Raw genomic sequence first — 21,642 nt, 5'->3', positions numbered from 1 at the left:
GGCAGCTCAAACTGCAGAAATTTATTTTCTCACAGTTTTAGAGACAAGAAGTTCAAGATCAAAGTGTTGGCAGATGTTTTAAGTTCAAGATTAAGGTGTTCTTTTGAGCCATCTTTTCCTGGCTCACAGAGGGCCACCTTCTTGCTGTCTCCTCACATGTTTTTTTTGTTTGTTTGTTTTGTTTTTGTTTTTGTTTTGTTTTGTTGTTGTTTTTTCCATGTCTGTCCTAATCTTCTCTTCTTATAAGAACACCAATTACATTAGATTTGGTCCCACCCTAACATTCCATTTTAACTTAATCACCTCTTTAAAGAGCCTATTTCTAAATAGTCATGTTCTGAGATACTGGCTTACTTCAACACATGCATTTTGAAAGACACAATTCATCCTATAAAAGAACTTAAAAGTTTATTTATTTAGTAGAAACTATTTTTCCTTCCCCCAATTCTTTTGTTACATGACAATAAGGCTCATGAGTGTTCAAAAGTCCACAGGCAGGATCAGGAGTTCTCAGGTGAGGGGAAAGTGTCCTGAATTTGGGGTCAGGAGGCCTGGGCTGTAAATATTGGTTGTCCTCTTGCTGACACACTTAGTCTTTCTGAACCTGTGTCATCATCTGTAAAAAGATAGGAATATTACATGTAATAATATATTGGAGTGGGTTTTTTTGTTTTTTGTTTTTGGTGTGTTTTTTTTTTAAATTCCCCAGATGATTCTGATAGTCTGTTAGGCTCTGAAGTGATGGCTTTCAGCATACTATAAGTCATTTTGTTGAATAACCCAAATTTTAATTCTAAGATGTGATCTTTGGGGCTATTTATCAGTTTCTTGGATGTTCTTAAGAAGCTTGGACTTAAGACTTTGCCAACAAAAAACCATTTTCCAAATTCCTTACATTTTCTAACACATTCATGGAATTCCAGAAGGTTCCATCCTCAGGAGTTGCATATAATAAATACTTCAGTAGAACATGTAAACTAAGTCCTTTCTAGTGGTTGGAATGCTATGCCACTTATCCTCTTTGTAGTAGTTTTCTGTTCCTTTACCCTGACTATAACCTGGGGGTACTGAGCCCCCATCTCCCATTCTATACTCTCATGATCCTAACTAAATAACACCCTGTTAGTTTCTTGTATGCATATTTTAAACTTTTTAGTGAAATTTTAGAAAAATAAAGCTAGTTGAAGCTTTTTAAAAATTATTGTTCTGAATACCTATGTTTCAATCCTGATTAATGGGGTGCTATTATGGCAACAGATAAAGCCAGTGTCTAGATTAGAGGACCACTTTGGATTCTTTGACTCGCTTTATAGGTGATTAGCAATCCACTTGACCTACTATAAGTCAATGTGTTGAATAACCCAAATTTTAATCCTTAGCTGTGATCTTTGGGGTTATTTTTCAGTTTCTTAGATATTCTTAGCTGCAATAGCATCCCATAGTCCTCCAGCCCACATGTATATGTGTTCATGATCTTAGCAGAGTCTAACTCTCTGATTTCACAGTGTAGCAAACTGATGCCTCCCTCCCCGTCCCATAGTCAACAACCTAGGTGACCCGCCCAAGGTCACATACAAGTTAGGCTACCCATATTGAGCCTACTTCCAGACCACTTCCCATCCATTGCTCCCACTCCCCCATCTATTTATAACACCACAGGGAATTTTTACCGAAAACACAGAACAATATCACCATTGTAGTCCACCCCAATGGGAAGCTTCCCTGAAGCCCACACAGATCACTCCTAAGCCACAACATTCTTGTTTTTACCCAGACTCCATCAGAGCCTTACCTCACTCTTAGGGAGGCACACATCAGATCTGCTGCATATTGGCAGAACTTTGGCTTAGACTTACTTCAAATGCCTCCCATTGAACACTGGCAGCCTTGAAAAATCTTGGCCAGAAGCCATTCCAGGAGGCTCAGTTGTCCTATGACACTTTACGAGGAGAAGCTGATGACTTTCCCTCCCAAGCTCTCCCCTTCTTGCCTGGGACAAATGACCGCATTTCCCTGTATGTGTCTAAATTAGGAGAGGGCCGGCTCAGCTGCAGCATGAATGGAGTGAATGTCTTTAATGGGCAGGACCCTCTACACAGCACAGTGTGCCTTGTGCCAAATTCTTTCTCTTTCAGTTTTAAAACCCTTGTGTATTCCAAGAGAAATGTAGTCCATGTGTTTCTGCTTCATTTACACTTAAATCATTTAAATGTTGTTTTGTGAGAGTTATTTGATGTCCAAGGACCCTGTGAGTCTTCCTAATGGGACTTTTAAGGGGTTGTTTCTATTATGCCTGAAACACAAAGCAACATTTCGTTGAAACAGTGACTGAGGACAAACCTAGTCTCTCATCCCTTGTACTTGCACTCACGTTATTTACCACAGCCTGTTAATAAGGCCGGCCTTGGAAACTGGAGAGAAAATGGAGCAAGGAGGATTTCAGTGAGATTCAAGCCATCATTCCCTAAAATGTGCCAAGACAAAGTTGGGAGTGCATGCATGTGCCCTCCTGATTAGAAACGGTGGTAGCCCTTTCTCAGGTACCCCACTGGCTAGGTAAAAAAGCCCTCCATAAGTATAATCTCACTTAAGTTTCATAGCAACAATCCCATTTTCTAGGTAAGAAAACAGAATTGAAGATGTTATGTATTGGGCCTAAAGTACACAGCTGGCTTAGATAGAAGTTTAGAGTCTAGCACTGTTTTCAAAATAGTTCAAATTGAGTCTCTCTGTGAATGTTGTGTGTACTTGAATTGTCATATGCATTATAATACATTACTGAGAAGCAGTATAATATAATAAGTTAGAGATCAGATTTTTTTTTTTCTCATTGCTTTCTAGCTGTGTGACCTTGGGTAAGTTGTTTAACCTCTCTGGGCAGTGTCAACACCTGTAAAATGGTGACACTGTTACTACCCACCTAGCTGAGGTACAAAGATGATTGGAGGGAATTAACACATTATTAGAACAGGGTCTGATGTGTCACTATTAGTGGTAGTAGCAGTAAGAAGTAACAAAGGGCTGGCAATCTTGGCAAGTCATGCAGCCTCTCTGAGCCTCAGTTTTCTCATTTGTAAAATTAGTATAATGGTATGACACTCACAAGTTGGTGGGAGTAATTAAGATGACATTTGTGCATCTCTCTACCTAACACAGAAAAGGTTCTCAATAAAAATCTCAGTTTTATGTCCATTTGGTTGTCATTGTTGTGAAGGGAGTTGCCTCTCTTATTATTCAGCTCAGCTTAAATCTGGTGCTGATTTCTCCACAAACCTGCAAACAGGCCTGGCTCTTCCTATACTGGGGTGCAGAGCTTTCTGACTGTGGACCATCCCCTCTGGCTGTGTTAGACCTCTACACCTCTGAGTTGGTAAACAACACGAGTTCTGTGTTTCAGTGGGAACACCTAGCCAACTGCAGGGCCTCTGCTCCCAAACATTCCCGCCAACAGCTCTGCTCAAACCTGTGCTGTTTGCCCACAGACCTGGGGATCAGGGATCTGTTTTCTTTCCCACTGTGGATGTTAGAATTGCCTGGTTGGTTGCTTATTTCTGTTTAGTTGGTGTCCTTTCTCCAATGTCCTGAAAAAGAGCAGAAAACTATAGCCATCTGGCAAGGGAGACTGAAGAGAAATTAGACTTTGTCCCCCTCCACCCTCTACACTCACACAAACTAACACACAGTCGCACAGACTCTCTCTCTCTTCTCTCTTTTCTCTCTCTCCTCTTTCTCTCTCGCTCTTTCTCTGATACACACACACACACACACACACACACACAGTGACACAAATACCTATTTGAGCCACTCACTTATTTCAGTTATTTTCTCTCAGGGACTGGAGCCAGCCACGCAGGATAAAGGAGGGAACTGGAGGAGCAGCAGATCGCTTCAGGAAGACAGATTCTGTTCTGTCAGGTTCCTCTGAGTGTGTGTAAGAGGGAGGGGGGAGAGACAGGGAGAGAGAGAGAGAGAGAGAGAGAGAGAGAGAGAGAGAGAGAGAGAGAGAGAGAGAGAGAGAGAGAGAGGAAAAGACAGAGGGAGAGAGGGGAAGAGGGGGAGAGGGGATCTGTTGCAGGCAGTGGAAGGCGTGACCTGAATGGAGAATGCCAGCCAATTCCAGAGACACACAGGGACCTCAGAACAAAGATAAGGCATCGCTGACACCACATCGGGGACGAGCTCACAGACAACTCAGGCCGGGAGGGATCAAGGCCAGGCAGCCAGGAGCACCCAAGGCAAGAAAATGAGGTGAGTGCCAGGGTAGGAATGGGGCAAGCGTGTCCCTTCAAGGACCAGGTGTCAGTCAAGTAGCCCTGCAGGGTCTGACCTTGTCTCTGGGCGGGCTCACCTTTGTGTCCTGTGGGTGGTACAAAGGGTTTCTTAGCAATCCTTAAGGCTCTGAGAGGGAGACTGGGATGGGCGCCTTCCTGGGACTCCGGAGACATGCAACTTGAAACGGGAGACTTTGTGCAAATCCTGCCCAGGGCTTTTGAGGCTCAGATTCCTCCTCTGCCAGCACAGGGTGCTGCCTGCTGGCGAATGAGACTCTCCTCCTGCTGCCCACAGCTCAGTTTCTTGTTTTCCTCCTCTGCAAAGGACATTGGTTTACATATCCCAACACTTTGTGAGTTAGATGTGTGTTTGTGTGTTTATTTGTTCTGACCGGAAAAGAAACCAGCTTCCCACAGCTCAGCTCTGTGGTTTCTTAAACCCTCAGAAGTTGGCTAGTTAAAACCCCAATTTAGAAAACTGAAAACCTGTCCCCGTTTTACAGTTTTCTATAAATTTCTGAATTTCTGACTAAAATCAGAGGCAGCTGGTGTCATGAGTCAGAATACCAATAGCACCAAATGGCTCTTACATGATACCACAATTTTATTTTATTTTTAAAGGAGCCTTTGGTTCTGAACCCAGGACTTTAAATTCTAATTGTTTTTATGCTCTTCAACATTTCTTATTCCTCAGCTATAGTTTGAGTTACTTGATCCTTCCTACTATACATTGCTTGTAAGTTTTCCTCTGCAAGTCTCAAAACCTTATCACCATAATTATTTTTACTAATTATAAGTGTCAATGCTGTTAAGAATACAAAAAGAAAAAGGGAAGAAGAAAGAAAAGAAAAACACTGCAGATGTTAAGTCCCTAAACCCTTCTTTCCCCATTAATCTTTTTTCTCCATTGAAAAAAAGGGTGTTCTATTTGTTTCTCTTTTGCAAAGTCACCTAGCAACTCTTCTGGGTCTGGGATCAATGAAGGGCTTCAGATGGTTAACTCTTTGAACTCAGATTACCTGTGGTTCAGAGAGGTAATCAGGTCTTTAAGGTTAATTCTTTTAAAGGAACATTTGTTCTTTTTAAATACATTATAATTTTAGATCTGCCATCTAACTTCATATTCCTTTCTTTTAAAGGAATGTCGACATGCAATGACAATTTGATTGATCTGTCACTGTTTGAATCTCACCCTACCCCCAGTGCCCCCGTCATACTGAACTGCAGGGCTGATGAACCGTTCTGTGTCTTTGCATTTATCTATTCCTTAACCCAGAACATCCTTCCCCCTTATTTTCTACCTAGGGGACCCGATTGTTCCAGCCAACTCAAATATCACCTCCTCTTCCCTAGCCAGCATCCCCAGAGTAAGCATCCTCTGGGGCTACATCTCTTCTTGCCTTTGTAAGATCTCCTTGTTTAAATGCCCACCTCCTCTCCCAAGACCAAATGTCTCTTAAGATATGGAATCTTTTTGCATTTGTATGCCCAGTATTTAGCATAATATCTATTTCCTGTTAGGCATTCAATAAATATTGGCTGAATTGCATTCAGTTGTGAAATAGCACAAATACTACAGAAAAGTGCTCCACTAGAAGTTTTCCAAGAGTCTTGCCTCATATAGAAGGGCACTTCAGAGTTTAAAAAACTCTTTTACGGGCATTGTCTCTTCTGGTTTTCAGATTTTTGGATAAGGTAAGGATTTATTAAAAAGTTACCATAAAAGTAGTTAACAATTTACCCAAAGCCACATAGATGATTTAGAAGGCTCAGACTTAAACTTGGGACTTTGGGCTTCAACTCCAAGACTTGGATTTTTTTTTTTTCTACCATATTCTACCAGACTCTCAATCAAGTAACATTCTACACTGGCCTCCTGCATATTAGCATCATCTGTAGTACTTCAAAGTGCCGAGGACTGCAGACCAATTAAACTAGAATCTGTTGAAGGAGGAACTTTGGCATTAGTATTTTTTTTCAAAAATTTTCACATAAAGACACGGGTTTTTGAATTATTTTTCACAGGATTAATTGCTTTGGCTAGATGCCTGGGCATATGGGCATGGACCCAGCTTCCTCTGTGAGCTTCGGTTATTCCTTTCTTCTGTTGAAGCTAATTCGCCATATGGTATTGGCTATGACATGTCACCTCTCGGGGTATCCTTTTCATCACCCATCAACTAAGGGTGTTGTCAAAGGGATCTATGCAGTTCCTTTCAACTCTTCTACTCAGAGACAGTCTGGATGTAATGTGGGTTGAAGTGAGGGGAGTGAGTGGAGAGGATAGAAATTACTACTCGTTGCACAATCACTGATCTGCACAAGCATTTTTATCCTTCCTGATGGCCTACTCCCACACTGGAGCCTCTGTAATACCAGTTTTCGACATTACTTTTGACATTTCAAGCAAATGTAGCTCAACTTTTTTGATTAGTTAGAATATAGATAGCAGGTGTCAGGAATTGTACAGCCGGTGCCTGGTATATAAGAAGCCAAAAACATTCAGAGAGTGTGATGGGGAATGAAAGCCGACACTTATATCCTCTGATTTGCAGGCCCTAAAGCAAGCAAGCAAGCATATGCTCAAGCCCATTATGTGCAAGGAGATATTTGTTTCATATGTTCAACTGTTTTGAGATGCAAACAGAATAGAACAGAAAGCTTCGCAGGCCTTCCTCCCACACTAAACAGTTGTCTATCCCACATGGTCCTGGGCTTCTGGGCTGTCAGCAGCCGGCCCTTGACAGCCCCACAGTAGGAGGCTGAGTCTCCTCCATGTGGTCTGGAAAAAAGCAGCCATGGAGAAAGTTGACCTTTGAGCCTTGCACAATCTGGACATCCCTATTGCAGGGAAGTCCGATTTGGGAGCCAACGCTTACTCCTAACCCCCCTGTTTTTCGGGAAGCAGCATGATGGAGTAATCATAACTAATGTTTGCCTAGGGCTGGGCAGTTAACAAAGCACTTTCCAACCGCCTTTTTTTCTGAGAGCAACCCTATAGGAAGTCATTATTATCACCAAATGGATGAAGAGGCAGAAACCTAACATGACTTTCCCAAGATTGGTCAGATAAATGAAGTAAAAGTCTGAACTGGAACCTAGTTCTTCTGCTTCAGGACTAACACGCTCCCCTTCCCAAGCAGCACTGCAGCAGAACTCCCTGCCCTGCTGACATGGGTATATTTCCTCCCTTGAATGTAGGGCTGCCTGGGCCCTGTGAGTGAGTTTCTGGACTCAGCTTTCCTATGAATTCACTAGAGACTTGAACTAATGCCTTCCCTTCTCTCTGCCTTTTCCTCCAACAGATTGGTTTAAAAAAATATTGACCCTGGCAATTGGATTAGAACAATTTGCTTCCTTAGTTGCGCCTCACATGATGCTATTGTAAGGGCCTTGGAAAAATTTAAGTAATTTTATTGTTTTCTTTTTATTGAAAAAAAGATAGTACAGGTCCTTCAAGACAAATTTGAACGTTTTGTATACACAAAAATAAAATTAAAAACACTCATAGTCCCATGTCAGTAATGACCACTGCTAGCACCCTACTGATATCCTTCTACTCCTATTTGCACTTACCTATTTACCATTTATGTAAATATCATGAGAAAGCTATGTATATAGATTCAAAAATGCATGCATATGCATATATACAATATATGCATTTGTACATGTGGGAAAGAGGGTTGGGGAAAACAGTTTCCTGACTAGAAAAAATATAATTATTAATCCTAAAATGCTGGGTATAATTTCCCAGAATTGACTTTTGGGGCTGTATAAGACTGTGGCCCCATTTCATTCATTCATTCATTCATTCATCCATTCATTCATTCAGTCATGGTCAATTATTTATTAGGCTCTACACCAGGTCCTTTAAATACATAACCTTGAGTTCATGTGAGTTCTTTAATTTTAGAATAATCCCCATTTTCATATGAGGAAACTGGAGCTCAGAGAGACTACTTACCCAATATTTCATGGCCAGTAAGCAGAAAAATTGGGATTTGAACCCCAATACATCAAACTTCAGGGGCTGTTCCCCTAATGCAGTGCAGTGTAATATGTGTTCAATGGAGTGAGTCTCTGTAGCATTGGAACTTTTAAACTGAATGATGAAGGAGAAACAAGGAAATTAGGTAGGAATGATTATGGCATGTGGAAGAAGGCCGAGTTATGGGTGAGCATGGCATGCCAAAGTATGGCTGGCACTAAAATAAAGTTGGACAGGCAGATCAGCACTAGATCAAAAAGGGATCATCAGCCAACCCGGGAGCAGATACTTTACCCTGCAGGCATAGTGGCACAGCATGGTCAACATCTGTGTATTAGTAAATCAACCTTGGAAGAAGATTGCTGAATAGTATGAAGTGGGGGCAGGGAGACCACTTAGGGTGCAATAGCAATATATAATAATAAAAGCATGATATGCTAATTAGACTGGACAGCCGAATGACCTTCCAGAAGAAGCTGCGGTGGCAGGGGCCAAGGCAAAGACAGTTAGGGGCGATCAAGCAGGCAGGCAAGCATTTAGGGGCAATCAGGATGGCAGGCAGAGTGGTTAGGGTCAATGAGGCAGGTAGGCAAGCAGTTGGGGGCAATGAGGCAGGCTGCAGAGTGGTTAGGGCCAGTCATGCAGGCAGGCATAGGTGGTTAGGGTCAATGAGACAGGCAGGAGATCAGTTAGGGGCAATCAGGCAAGCAGGCAGGCCAGTGGTTAGGAGCCAGTAGTCCTGAATTGTGAGAGGGATATCTGACTGTGGTTTAGCCCCTATAGGATTGTGCCTAAACTGGCAGTTAGACATCCCTCAAGGGGTCCTGGATTGTGAGAGGGTACAGGCAGTGCTGAGGGACCCTCCTCCGTGCACGAATTTCAGAGCGTTTGCATCAATTGACCATGGGAAGCAGAATAAATAGTACTTATGGGACAAGTTGATGTGCCAGGTTTGAGGTGTTTGAATTCAAGGTCCTTGGGTCTTGCTTGGATAGGGGAGGGGTCAATCTATTAGATGCTTGGTGTGGTGTAGATTGACCATTAGGGTTTTGACCAGCCTTGAACATTCTGTCTTTATTGCATCAGTCACGTTGGGTGTGTTCTGTAAGTTTTATTGAGTTTTCCTTGCCCTTTATCCAACTCTTTTAATAGTCCATTCTTTTTTATTTCTACAGCTGGAAATAAATTGTAGGGTTTTATCATTTTAAGAACACTTACCAAGAGGGGAAAATATTGTATTACTAAGTCTTTCTTAATTCAACATTTTGCATACCTTGATTAATTCTGTTAAATTTGTGTAAGGTACTGCAGATCGTATCCTTGAGTATAAATCTCATCCCAAGATTACTATGTTAATATTACTTTTTAGAAAATAGAAGAGGTTACGGTTCTTAAATGAAGTTAAGCTGAAGAAATTATAACAATTTTTACCTGATTATGCAATTTACATTTTCAACAGAAAAACAATGTGTCTCAAAGTCCCAAATGTAGTATTTGCTGGGAAAGTTTAATACTATTATCAAATCTTCTAAAGATCACAACTGACAGAAACCTTAGAAATCACTGAGTTACCATTTTCTGTATTTTAGACTGGGTAACCAAGGCCCACAGGGGAGGAGTAAAGGCAGAAGTCAGTGGCTGAGATATGCTGAGAACTTGATCTCTGGTCTGTTGACTTAGTTAAATGGTGAGCAACTGTGTCCATGAATGTAAGGTGATCCATTTATGTCTTTTAGGTGGCTCCCTCTTTATCATGCTTTGTGCTTCTCCTTGTGGAAGGCTTTGGCCCACACTGTGGAGCTTAACAATATGTTTGGCCAGATTCAGTCGCCTGGCTATCCAGACTCTTACCCGAGTGATTCAAGAGTGACTTGGAATATCACTGTTCCAGAAGGATTTCGGATCAAGCTTTACTTCATGCACTTCAACTTGGAATCCTCCTATCTTTGTGAATATGACTATGTGAAGGTGAGACCCCTGATATTCCCTAACTGGGCCAGGATGTCTATTGGGGAACCTGCTGGGAGTTAGGAAAGCCTAGATGAATTATATGCTGTGCTTACTCCTATGCTGGCAGTCCAGTGAGGGAGACACACCAGGTTGCAACATGATGAATGAAGGTGTGAGTGGCATGCTAGGTGCAGGCTGAGTACACAAACCAAAAAAGGACCATGAGGAAAACTGAGGCTAGCAAAGTGTAACTCTGCCAAACACAGCTTCCTCTTTTTATTTCTGTTCTCAAAGTCTTTAATGTTTTCACTAACCTCTACTCCAAGGTCACTTTTAATTCACAAAAGCAGAAAAGGGGAGGGACCCTAGCATAAGCATTAATCAGACTGAAACACATCTATAAGTATGTCAAAATCTGAGGCACTGGAAAGTATTGCCTAGTTCCCTAAGTAATGATCAAGTGTTTTGAGGAGTGTAGGACATCCAGTAGCACACAGTTAGAGGTGAGAGTGGAAGGTTAGATTGGGAAGAGATTCTGAGGGGCCTTGAATGTGATGCTAAGGAGCTTGTATCTTATCAGCAAAGGGTATAGGCAAGAGTGGGGGTTACTATCAGAGGGGAATGTAAAGAAAAAACATATGGATGAGGGGCAGGAAATAATCAACACCATATTCCCTGGAATTTAGAAAGAGCCCACAAACAAAACCATGGATGGAAAGCTGTTCTTTAAAAGTGAGGCTAAAAAAGGTTAGAGAATGTCTTTCTTTCTTTCTTTTTAAATTTAAATGAAAAAATATGATTGGAGTATTTCTGAGAGATTGAGTTTATTAAGGTTGTATTTGATTTGAAAAGATGAGAACCTGCTTTCTAAACTTTCTCTGACTTCCTGGAAGAGGTTCTCATCAAACCACTCTAGTGAAGACTTAGCATATTGTTAGGATTGTTGTAGACTCATTTTTCCACAGCCAATAATTCAACAAGAGTTAGCCTTGTAATAGCCAGGATGTTTGATCAACAACAAAGTAGTGTGTTTGCAAGGTGCTTTTACGCTTATAATCTTATTAAACCTTTAAAACAATCCTTGGAGATAGGTACTACTATCCCATTTAATAGGCCAAGAAAAAATCAAAGAAGGTGAAGCAACTCACCCAAAGTTGTATAGCTAGAAAGTGGCAAAACAAGGATCTAAACCCATGTGTTGTGACTGTCAATCCTATGCTTTTTTGGCTATACAAGCTATGATCCACTGAGCCCCAGGATACTGCAGGGGTTACAAGGCCACTAGAAGCAGGGGGAGCCTGATAAGTGGGGCTGTGAACTCCTACCCTGTTTAAACTCATTTTAATTGTTGGATGTTGCTTATCATTTATGTTGGGTCTGCATAAAAAATATTACTTACAGTAAGGGTTTTGTGACTATAAAAGCTCCCAAAATTGGGACTCTATGGCAAGGTTTCTAAATATTGAAATTTTGAGCCAGATCATTCATTATTGAGGAAAGCTGTTTTGAGAATTATACAATTTTTAACAGCATCCCTGTCTTCTACTCACTAGATGCCAATAAAACTTCCCTCTTGAGTTTTGAGCACCAAAAAAATGTCTCCAGATCTTGCCAATACCCCAGAGAGGCAAAATCTTCTTATTTGAAAACCACTGCACTAGGGGACGCTGCCCCTCTTTGAATGTTTTGTGCTAGGAACTATGAGAATTTAGGGATACAAAAGATCTTGTCCCTTACAAAGAAAGATGAGCCTAGAAAAATAGACACTGCAAAAGATGGAAAAGAGTAATGACAATGGGAGGGTGACAAATGGAACCAACCTCTCAGGCAGGGGCTGTTCACCAAGAACCCAGTGCATCATCCTAAATTGAAATTTCTGACAAACTGGAGAAATATGTCCTTTAGGACACAATCTAGCCTCTGTCAGAACCAAACCCCAAGAGAAAACATAACCCCAAGGAACATTAGGTTAGCAGAATCCCCCAGCCCAATTCTCCAACTAATGATGGTCATATAACCAAGATAGTCTTGAATATTTGGGTTGAAAAGTGAATGTCACCAGAAGGAAAGTGACCAAACATTGGCTAAATAAGACAGTACGTTCCATAGATTTAGACAAAGCTAGATGTGAACTTCCTAACTGCTTTTTCCTCTACTTTCAAACATGTCAACCATCTAGAAATTTTCTTAGTGAGAACACTTGCTTTTATTGGTAACTGAAGCCACAAATCCATAAAAAGTACAGATTTTTTTTTTTTCTTTAGCTGTAACAATGGCTTATTTTCATTATTCTCCCTTCTCCATCCCTAGAATTTACTCTTGGTTGATATGCATTGAGCAATCATTTCTTACAAGTTTTCCTCTCTTTCAGACAGATGCCAGGTTTGACCTTGTTAGGACTCCTTTATCAAGATGATAAACACACAATAGAGGTTTTAACTTACTCCTTTGTCCTAAATAAATTCAGTCTCCTGGCAAAGCAGATTAAGGAGCTGACATCAGCTGTGTTTTATAGCGGGGGGGGGGGGGGGGGGGGGGGGGGGGGGGGGGGGGGAAATGACAAAGTACTGTTCAAGGGCAACAATAGAATTTGAAGACCTTTCTGACAATGAATTAAGGACATTGGAATACATTTCTACCCAAAGCTTGATCTTTCTGGCTGGAGAATATATTGGATATTGATTAATGGTTTCCAACACCTTTCTGAAAGCCCAAGGAGATGAAACTAAACCTTCTGGAAGGACAGCATAGTCTTGGGTTCTTGACTGGGTTTTAGGAAATGCCTGTTCTAGTCCCTTATCTGCCATTAATTTCCAAATAATTTGGAGTGGACAAAAAAACCTCTCTTTGCTCCAAAATCAGACTTGTAACCAAAGATAAGTCTACTTGAGACAATGCAGAAATTGAACTGCCTTCCTGAAGTGCCCTGCAATCCTTATAGCTCTGTCCCAGACACATTTTGCTAAATCCTTGGAGGAAGGAATTAACACATTGGGCAGAGAGGGCAAGATGCCTTGTCCAACTGACTCCCTTCTAGAATGCCAATGAGCACCAACATTAGCCTCCCTGTAGAGGCACTGTGCCCTGGTCAGCTGACAATTGGTGCTCATATGGAGACAGGTCCTGTGCCCTTGGCCACACATGTCTTGCAGAGTTCCTCTCTTGGAATCAAGAATTCACAAAATATCAGGCTGCTGAGGCCCTCTGGAGACTCATCTAGTCCCATGCAATATTTGTTGTTTTTCAAATATTATGTCTCAATGAACACTTTCTTCTAAGAAATCTCCTAGTCAGCTGATAGAGAAAACAGAAGTGGGCCTGCTCAGAGTGAAGGTGGCTCAGAAGCTCACTCTGCTCACTTATTCTCCTTGGTCACCCTAAAGTTCACACTTTTTTGGGAATTATTGACTGTTGCTTCTGTTCCCGTTGGACAAAAGAAGTAACTGGAGCTCATAATTCAGAGATAAGACTAGTACTCTGGCCTCTGAACTCACAAACCCAAAAGCCTTCCACATACAATTGAAACCCATTCACTTTTTCTAATTGCCCTCCAACCTTTGCCCCCAGAATATGTTTCTTTCCTGGCTACTAATGAGAAGGAGGCTCTTTGCTTTCCATCTGCATGAGTATGAGCAGACCACACACCACCCCTGGATAAGTCAACGTCCTCTCCAAAATTCTGTTTGTTTGTTTTTCCATCTGGTCCATGAAGAGGTGAGATGAGATGATCACTAAAGTCCCTTAAATTCCAGAATTCTAATCCTAATTCTTCTTGCCAGAACTTTCCAGATGATCCCACCAAACCCTTAATTTCCTGGTTATAATAATTCCAAAAAACAGTAATGGTATGTTATGACAGCCACCTCTCAAGGTTCCATGGCCAAAAGCACTCCATAAGAGCCTATAGTCTGCTGGGATGCCTTAGTGACATGTCATTTAAAGAAAAGTTGTAAACATATCACACCACTGCTGTCTTTTTTAAAGCAGTTTTAAATATCACTGATTTCCATTTGATGATTTCTATCCAGGGATGTTAAATGCTCATACAATATGCCCTGTTTTGAGGCTTTATCACTCTGTGACTAAATTGCCTTGGTAGACTTTGAAGTGGATTTAAAGATCTCTCTAGTTCATAAGAACCCTTTTCAGCGTAGCCCAAACCCACAGACCATCCTTCCCACCCTGACCAATCAAGGTGATGATGACCACACTGCTGACACTGCATATCAGTATCTTACAGAAAAGCAGGACCCCAAGGCTGCAGTTCAGATGCTTCCATTTTAGGAAATTCCTCTTTCCAACCTGATTTCCCAAAGTCCTTCATCTTCAAAATGCATACACATCTGCACAACAGCATCTGCTTTCTTGGAATGTGTCTGCAATGTGTGGATTCCTGCAGTGCACAAATGAGGCATACAAATCACAGCTGGTTAATGTAGCAGGTGAGGTCAGAGCACAGATGCTGGCCAGGGAGTTGGCAGGCCTGGATTCTTGAGGCTTTTCTCTTCTAACTAGGTACACTGTAGGCAAGTGACTACTTCTAGGGGGGTCACTAAAATATAAGAACTTCAACAAAATGGTCACTAAGGCCAATATAGCCCTCATATATATATATGTATCTAAGACTTCAAAAATCAAAGTTCAATTCTATCATCATTATGATAAAAGCCTAGGGAAGGGCAATTTATTGGCCAAGGTCACACTTGGACCAAAATTTATATCTCAAGATTTTCAGTCTCTTTCTTCTTAAGGAAAAAAAAAAAAAAAAAAAAAAAAAAAAGGCAGTGGAGTATCATATTGTAGATTCTTAGGGTTTTGTTTTTTTGTGGTTTTTTTAAATGTAATGTAAGTTCAATGTAAGGCAAACATTATCCATAGTCAAACTTACTCAACCTCTTAAATATAGTAGAGCACTGTCTTATAGTATATCCAGAAGGGACTTTTTTCCCTCATAAATGCAAAAAATTACAGTTCCTTTGGTTGAGCATCAGATGGAGTGGTCAACTTGTGCTTAGAAAGGGGCCCTGGAGTTGTTGCTGAAGGAGATACTTAGAAATCAGAACTGCCAAGGGGATAGCATATGCACACATCCTATTTTCAATTTCACTACATGACATCTGTTCATTGGAAAGGAAGACAATAAAAACCTGCATATGGCTTTTATCCCCTTTTTCCCTTTTACTCATTGAGTGCAAATAGCTCAATTGGCATCTGTTAAGTGCTCATGTTATGTAACACCACTGTTCCTCTGTTAACTCTATATCCTTGATGTATTCAGCTTTTCTTCCATTCTTTCCACTGTTAGCCACTTAATTCCAATTCTTATTCTTCTCACCTACCCTATTGCAATAGCCTCCTAGATGTCTACCAGCTGTCAGTCTCTCCTCATCCAGTCCACCATTTGTATGTATCCAAAGGAAAAGCATTGCTTTGATTGTGCCATCTTAAAATCTTTCAATATCTCCCCACCATCTATGGAATGAAGTCCAAGAATCTTATGTAAACTCCCCCACACTTGAGCATTGAAAACTTTCCATAAACTGAACACTACATTAAAGGCAGGGTCCTCAAAGATGAGTACCTGTCCTCAAGGAATTCTTATGGGACAAGTACATAATTAATAAAGTAAAACTAGGCAATTAACACATGTTAGGCAGTATATATGTTGGGGAGTGATCATTTCTGGGTGTTCAGGAAAGGCTTTGGAAATAGTTAATGCTTGAGATAAGTCTTGTAGGTAAATAAGAATTCAATAGTGCATTTCCCTAAGCTTCTCAATCTAAGAATTGATTTTATCATCAGTAAAAGAAAAAATAAGTTTATAATGATATACAGTACTTTTCTCAAAGGTTATGGGAAGGTTTAAATGAGATAATGGCTGTAAGTGGAATCAGCACTGTAAAAGGCAGTCATGCTCAAGGGTTCAAAAATCCATCAGAGGGGGGTGCGGGAAGAGCCTGAACAAAAACTGTGCACCTATGGATGAGGACAGGGGGGTGTGGAAAGGGCAGAGGGTGGGGTGGGAACCTGGTGGAGGGGAACAATGGAGGGGGAGGGGAAATGAGGAACATTTGTAATAATATGAACAATAAAGATTTACTTAAAAAAAAAATCATCAGAACTGGGGTCAGGCCCTGCCTCCACCTCTTATTGTAAATGTGGATAATAATAACAATGCCTATCTCATGGGCTCCTTGGGAATGCCAAATAAGATCAGTGCTTTAATGATGTATGTCCTATACATCTGTGATTAGCTCAATAAATATTATTATAGTGGTAATGATGGCAATAGTATGAGTAACAAAATGTCTGCTGGTATCAGTTTTCTCATCTCTACCACTAGTTGGCTATCCATGACCTTGCTCTTGTCAGGCAATTTATAGAAAGGTGCTTTGAAAGACCTGTATAAATGCAGGAGGCTATTTTTCATATGTGTTCCCTGCAACAACATAAACTTTTGGAAGATTCTAAACTATTGCCTTACTTTATTCTAATGGAATAGGGAGAGCAAGGAGAATTATACCTAATTTAAAGAAAAGAAAACTGAGCACAAAAAAAAAAAAAAAACTTAAATGGATTTGTCCAAGTCTCCATTGGAAGCCAAATCTCAATTTCTAATCTACTTACTTCTAAGTCATGATTTTTATCTTCACTCAGTCCCTCTCAGAACAGACTTTATCCTGGTAGGGACCTTGATATGCTTCCTGGCTATGCATTTTTTTTTTTTTTTCTAAGACAACACTGCCTGTCAGGGTAATTTAGTAGAATGAAAGGACCTAGAAGATTCTGTGTTGTCTAGATTTTGTTAAAGAACTCTTTTATCCTGATTTTGAGGGGAAAATATTTTACAAAGAAGTACCGTATTTTTCGGACCATAAGACGCTCCGGACCATAAGACGCACCAGTTTTTAGAGAAGGGAAATGAAGAAAAAAAGATTCTGAAACAAGTAGTGTCCTAAAATATTTTATGTGCATCACAGTCATAAACACATGTAATCAACCCTGTAAAGTAAACAGCAGCATTTAGAACCATTTTAGAGCCGGGCAAGCACACAGAGACCACACAGAGCCGGGCAAGTAAAAAAACTTTTTTTTTAAAGTATATGTGTAGGCTATATTTGGACCATAAGACGCAGGGACTTTTTCCCCCCACTTCTGGGGGGAAAAAACTGCGTCTTATGGTCCAAAAAATACGGTAATTGGAAATGGAGTCTGAACTATGAAAGCTGGGAAATGCTCAATTTATCTGTTGGTGGTACACAAGTTCTAGCGATGAACTCAAGGTCATTCCACTGGACTATCAGCCTCATAAGTTCAGGGCCCATGTCCATGTTTTTTCCCAGCAGTGAGCACAGTCCTGGGGCAGAACAAAAAAAGGCATATGTCTCTAAAAGGTGAGCATAAAGGGAAGGACTCTGGTCTAGAAATCAGCCACTGACTTCTACTGAGACATTAGGCAAATCACCTCTCTGCTTTGGTCCTCAGTTTCCCCATCTGTTCAGTGAGAAAATTGGACTAGTTGGCCTTTGAAAGCCCTTTCAGTCCTGATGGTCTGCACCTCCCAGTCCACTGCCCACTTCCCCAGGCCTCATTGGTCAGTCCACATCCTACTGCATAACTGAGAGATGAGTCCCTCTGTGGCCCTGCTCTGACACCCCCCTCCCCACCCCTAATTTCTGCGCAAAGCTCTGTGTTTATTCGACCTTCAGGCTGGGACTGACCCCAGTTACTGCAGAAGCTCTGCTAATTCTGTGGGAGTGGACAGGAGGCCTTGGATCCTGAAAGAAAAGAGAATGAGAAATGGATAAATGTCTATAGTGAATTTTAATTGTATTCCCTGGTGCGATTTTTTTCACTACAGAGATACCAACTCCCAAACACCAATTCTAGCTGATTCTGAAGAATCAAGAGGTGAAAATGAGCTTCAGAAAAGTGTGGGGAGAAAAACTTATTTTATGCAGGAAGTGCAAACAGCACAGGCTATGGGTGATAGAAAACAGAAGGAAGGTCGCAGTGCTGGGGCAGAGAATGTGCTCAAGTGTGGGGAAGTTTGAGGGGGTGTGCCTAGGGGGTATGGACACACCTTGTGTGCAAATCTCTGTGCTAGTGTGTACACAAGAGCTCTCAGATACATCTTAGTAAAAAGAGGAGTTGAATTTACTTTGGTGTGCTCATTCATAAAGGAAAAAGTTAGGGAACAGGACATATCCATTTATTTGACACATGTATTTCTTGAATGCCCACTATTTACCAGAGCTTGAGGTATAGCAGTTAATTAAAACAGACAAAAATCCCTGCCCACAGGGTACTGACAATACACTGGGGGAAACCGACAATGAACATTGATAGTAGTCCATAAGTTCATTATATAGTGAGTCAGAAGGTGATAGGCAATGAAATAGAGCAGGGTAAAGAAGGACCCTGTGAGCCGGGGTGGGGGTTATGATAAAATATGTTAATCAGGTTAGTCCTCATTGAAGGGGTGACATCTGAGCAAAGACTTGAAGAAGTTGGAAAGTTAGCCATGCAGCTTTCTGGGGAAAAACATTCCCATCGGAGGGAACAGCCAGTGCAAAGGCTGAGTGTGTGTGAAGAACAGCAGGGAGGGCAGTGTGTCTGGAGCAGAGAGACAGGGATGGGAAATGAAGAGAGAGGTGCTGGTGATAAGGAAGGAGAGCCTGCTCGCCAGGGGGCTGGGAAATAGGGTCCCTGCTAAACACTGACAGGCGGTGGCAGACTTGACCAGCTGCTTTCACACCAACTTTCTCATTTGACCTCTTGACTCTTAGAGGACAGAACTAATGCCCACCTTATATGTTTGTGAAGACTCAGCCTGCACATAGTGTGTGTTCATAAATGATTAACAGCTGAATCTGGGTTGGGAAGGAAGAAAAGATACACAATAGCCCACCATATAGTAGACATAATATCTCAAGAGCATCAATAATAGTAAAATGCTAAAATAGTAGGTGATGAGTTTTTATATAATTTGGTATATATATATATATATATATATATATATATATATATATATATATATATATATAAAATCTTATACGTAAGTTTATGAAACTTGATTTTTCATGATGGCTGTATTTAACAACAGGGTCACAAAAAGAACCTTGAAAAGTTGGCCTTTGGCTCCTATAAGCTGGTACAAGCTGGCTCCCCACACACCATTGCCCAGGAAGGTTAAAATGACACATGAGTGAAGGGCAGGGCAGTGACCAGAATCCAGGCTGTTTGGTTCCTCTTCCAGCTCTCTGCAAGGGAGAATTTGAGGAAGTGCATTTGGGCTAGGGTGGGGCAGGGGCCTGGGCAGTGGCAGTGGCAGAGGATAAAACCGGTTCACACATTCTTAGAACTGCTTGGTGACATTGTCCCCTGGCAGGCCCCTTTGTCCATTCAACACTTACTTCATCAGTACTTTCACTCCAGTCCAGACTGTGACTCACCTTGAGCCAGGCAGCCCAGCAGAGGAAGAACACAGCGAGGCTTTGTCTTTCGCAGACTTCCAGCAATTTTCATGTCCTCAACCGCTGGGCGCAGGCTCCTAGTTCCCTGGGGATTTGCATGTGAATGGGCCTGCAGTCCCTGAAGGGGTCAGGTGGGGCGTCGGAGCCATTCACAGGCCAACAAGAGTGTAAATCCTTCCTGGCCCGCCTTCCCAGCCTGGATTCCCAGACTCTCCCTCCTCCCATCCCCCCTGCTTCCAATCCACTCCCACTGACCTGGTGGGCACTGCCAGTTTCCCACCTGCAGGATGCCTGCTTTCCAGGCTCCCAACCACTCCTCCCCAGCCAGCTCTTTTCTTCTCCCAGGCTCATGCTGCTTGGAGATGATTCCCTTTTCTGTCCAGAGCCCTCCCTGAGAATGGGCAGTCCTTGCTGGAGGAGGCAGCTTGAACTCCAAAGACCTATGAGTGTAAGGGAGCTGTGTCTCAGGCCCCCACAGTGTTAACTGTGCCAGTACGTGATGCATTCACACAATACCTTGTTAGGGGCTCCTCCACTCCACTCCCCCCACCCCTCCACCCCGCACTCTGTTAGCAGGTTTTCACTCTAACAAGAAAATAAGAACGCTGTGCTGGGATTCTCATTATGCCTGGGCCCTCATCCTGGCTCTGCCATTAGAGGGTCATGTGACTTTGAACTAGTTGCTTCACTTCCCTGAGTCTCAGTTTCCCCATCTAAGAAAGGAAAGAGAGCCAAAACTGATTTGGCTCAGTGGATAGAGTGTTGGCCTGTGGACTGAAAGGTCCCAGGTTCGATTCCGGTCAAGGGCATGTACCTTGGTTGCGCGCACATCCCCAGTAAGGGGTGTGCAAGAGGCAGCTGATCGGTGATTCTCTCTCATTGAAGTTTCTAACTCTCTATACCTCTCTCTTCCTCTCTGTAAAGAATTAATAAAATACATTTTTTTTAAAAAAGGAAAGAGATAAACTCCATATCCTTTAATGTCCTTTCGATCTCTGATATTCTGTGGTTCTCTGATTTCAATGACTGAACCAAGGCAGGAAGGCAAGGCATCTGGAGTTTGTCTCAGGTCTGCTGCTCCCAGGATGTGTGGCCTTGGGGACTCACATCACCTCTCTGGGCTCAGAATGACAAAAGTCTACCTGAAGTGCTTCATTACAAGACTGTCATCACAAGCAAATGAAATAAGGTGAAAGTATCCTGCCAAGTGTCACACAGAGCAAGGAAAACTATTTCAACTGCTATTACTGGTGTTGAAATTATTATTGTTATTGATTTTATGGCCACATGTCTTAGGCCAGGATTGAAACACCAACCTCCAGCCCTTCTCAAATGAGGCTGTCTTGAATGTTAGACCCACCATCTGTGCTATTTTGACTTACATGGCTTTCAAGAACCTCTGAAATACAGCTCAGCAGGTGTGGCTCAGTGGTTGAGCATCGACCTATGAACCAGGAGGTCTCAGGCAGTGTATCAGGGATTTTCTCTCATCATTGATGTTTCTCTCTCTCTCTCTCTCTCTCTCTCTCTCTCTCTCTCTCTCTCTCTCTCTCGCTCTTTCTCTCTTTCATTTACTTTCTGAAATCAATAAAAAAATATTTTTTAAAAAAGGAAGCCATTAAGAAAAAGAGCTTCTGAAATACAGTACACACACACACACATGCACACACATCTTTTTTTTTTTTTTCCTGTCTGGCATCTGGTACCTTTAATTTGCTCCTTTTCATCATCTTTAACTATAATTTGAACAGTTGGATAAAGTAGCAAAATCAGGCTGCACCCTTGGTGCCATCCCTGATGTGACAGGCTTGCAGTGGGGATGACCTCAGGAGTCAGGAGTACAGAGTCTTCACCTGTGAGTCAGGAGTCTGTGCCCAGGGCTGTCACTGAATCATTGGCCTAAATTCACATATCTGGCAAAATTCTTTGAAACACAGGACAGTGGTGAAATTCTATC

The 21,642-nt window shown here is 41.8% G+C and overlaps 1 protein-coding gene and 1 long non-coding RNA gene across 6 annotated transcripts in view; one reads left to right on the top strand and one right to left on the bottom strand.

Annotated features, from left to right (window-relative positions):
• Window positions 1-218: 218 nt before the first annotated feature.
• LOC118723320 lies at window positions 219-4,628 on the bottom strand. Of its 2 annotated transcripts, XR_006742064.1 has the most exons (4): window positions 4,349-4,628; window positions 3,810-3,921; window positions 3,485-3,581; window positions 219-616 (listed from the first exon to the last, which is right to left on the bottom strand). It is a non-coding gene; the product is annotated as an uncharacterized LOC118723320 (long non-coding RNA). The 2 variants fall into 2 exon arrangements; XR_006742063.1 differs by lacking the exon at window positions 4,349-4,628 and having other exon boundaries at window positions 3,810-3,961.
• MASP1 (MBL associated serine protease 1) overlaps window positions 3,991-21,642 on the top strand; it is a 60,429-nt gene continuing 42,777 nt past the window's right edge. For 2 of the 4 annotated variants that reach the window (XM_036445532.2, XM_036445536.2), the window contains exons 1-2: window positions 3,991-4,248; window positions 9,996-10,227. In XM_036445532.2, the coding sequence (XP_036301425.1) occupies window positions 4,244-4,248; window positions 9,996-10,227 (237 nt within the window). In that variant the 5' untranslated portion in view covers window positions 3,991-4,243. Of the gene's footprint in view, window positions 4,249-9,984; window positions 10,228-21,642 lie in introns of those variants that run through there. The other 2 variants (XM_045583789.1, XM_036445534.2) reach the window with 2 other exon arrangements.

The sequence above is a fragment of the Pipistrellus kuhlii genome, unplaced genomic scaffold (assembly GCF_014108245.1).
Source record: "Pipistrellus kuhlii isolate mPipKuh1 unplaced genomic scaffold, mPipKuh1.p scaffold_m20_p_2, whole genome shotgun sequence".
Taxonomy (NCBI): domain Eukaryota; kingdom Metazoa; phylum Chordata; class Mammalia; order Chiroptera; family Vespertilionidae; genus Pipistrellus; species Pipistrellus kuhlii.
The sequence above is the reverse complement of the archived record's forward strand: the minus strand, read 5'-3'. Positions and strand labels throughout refer to the sequence as shown.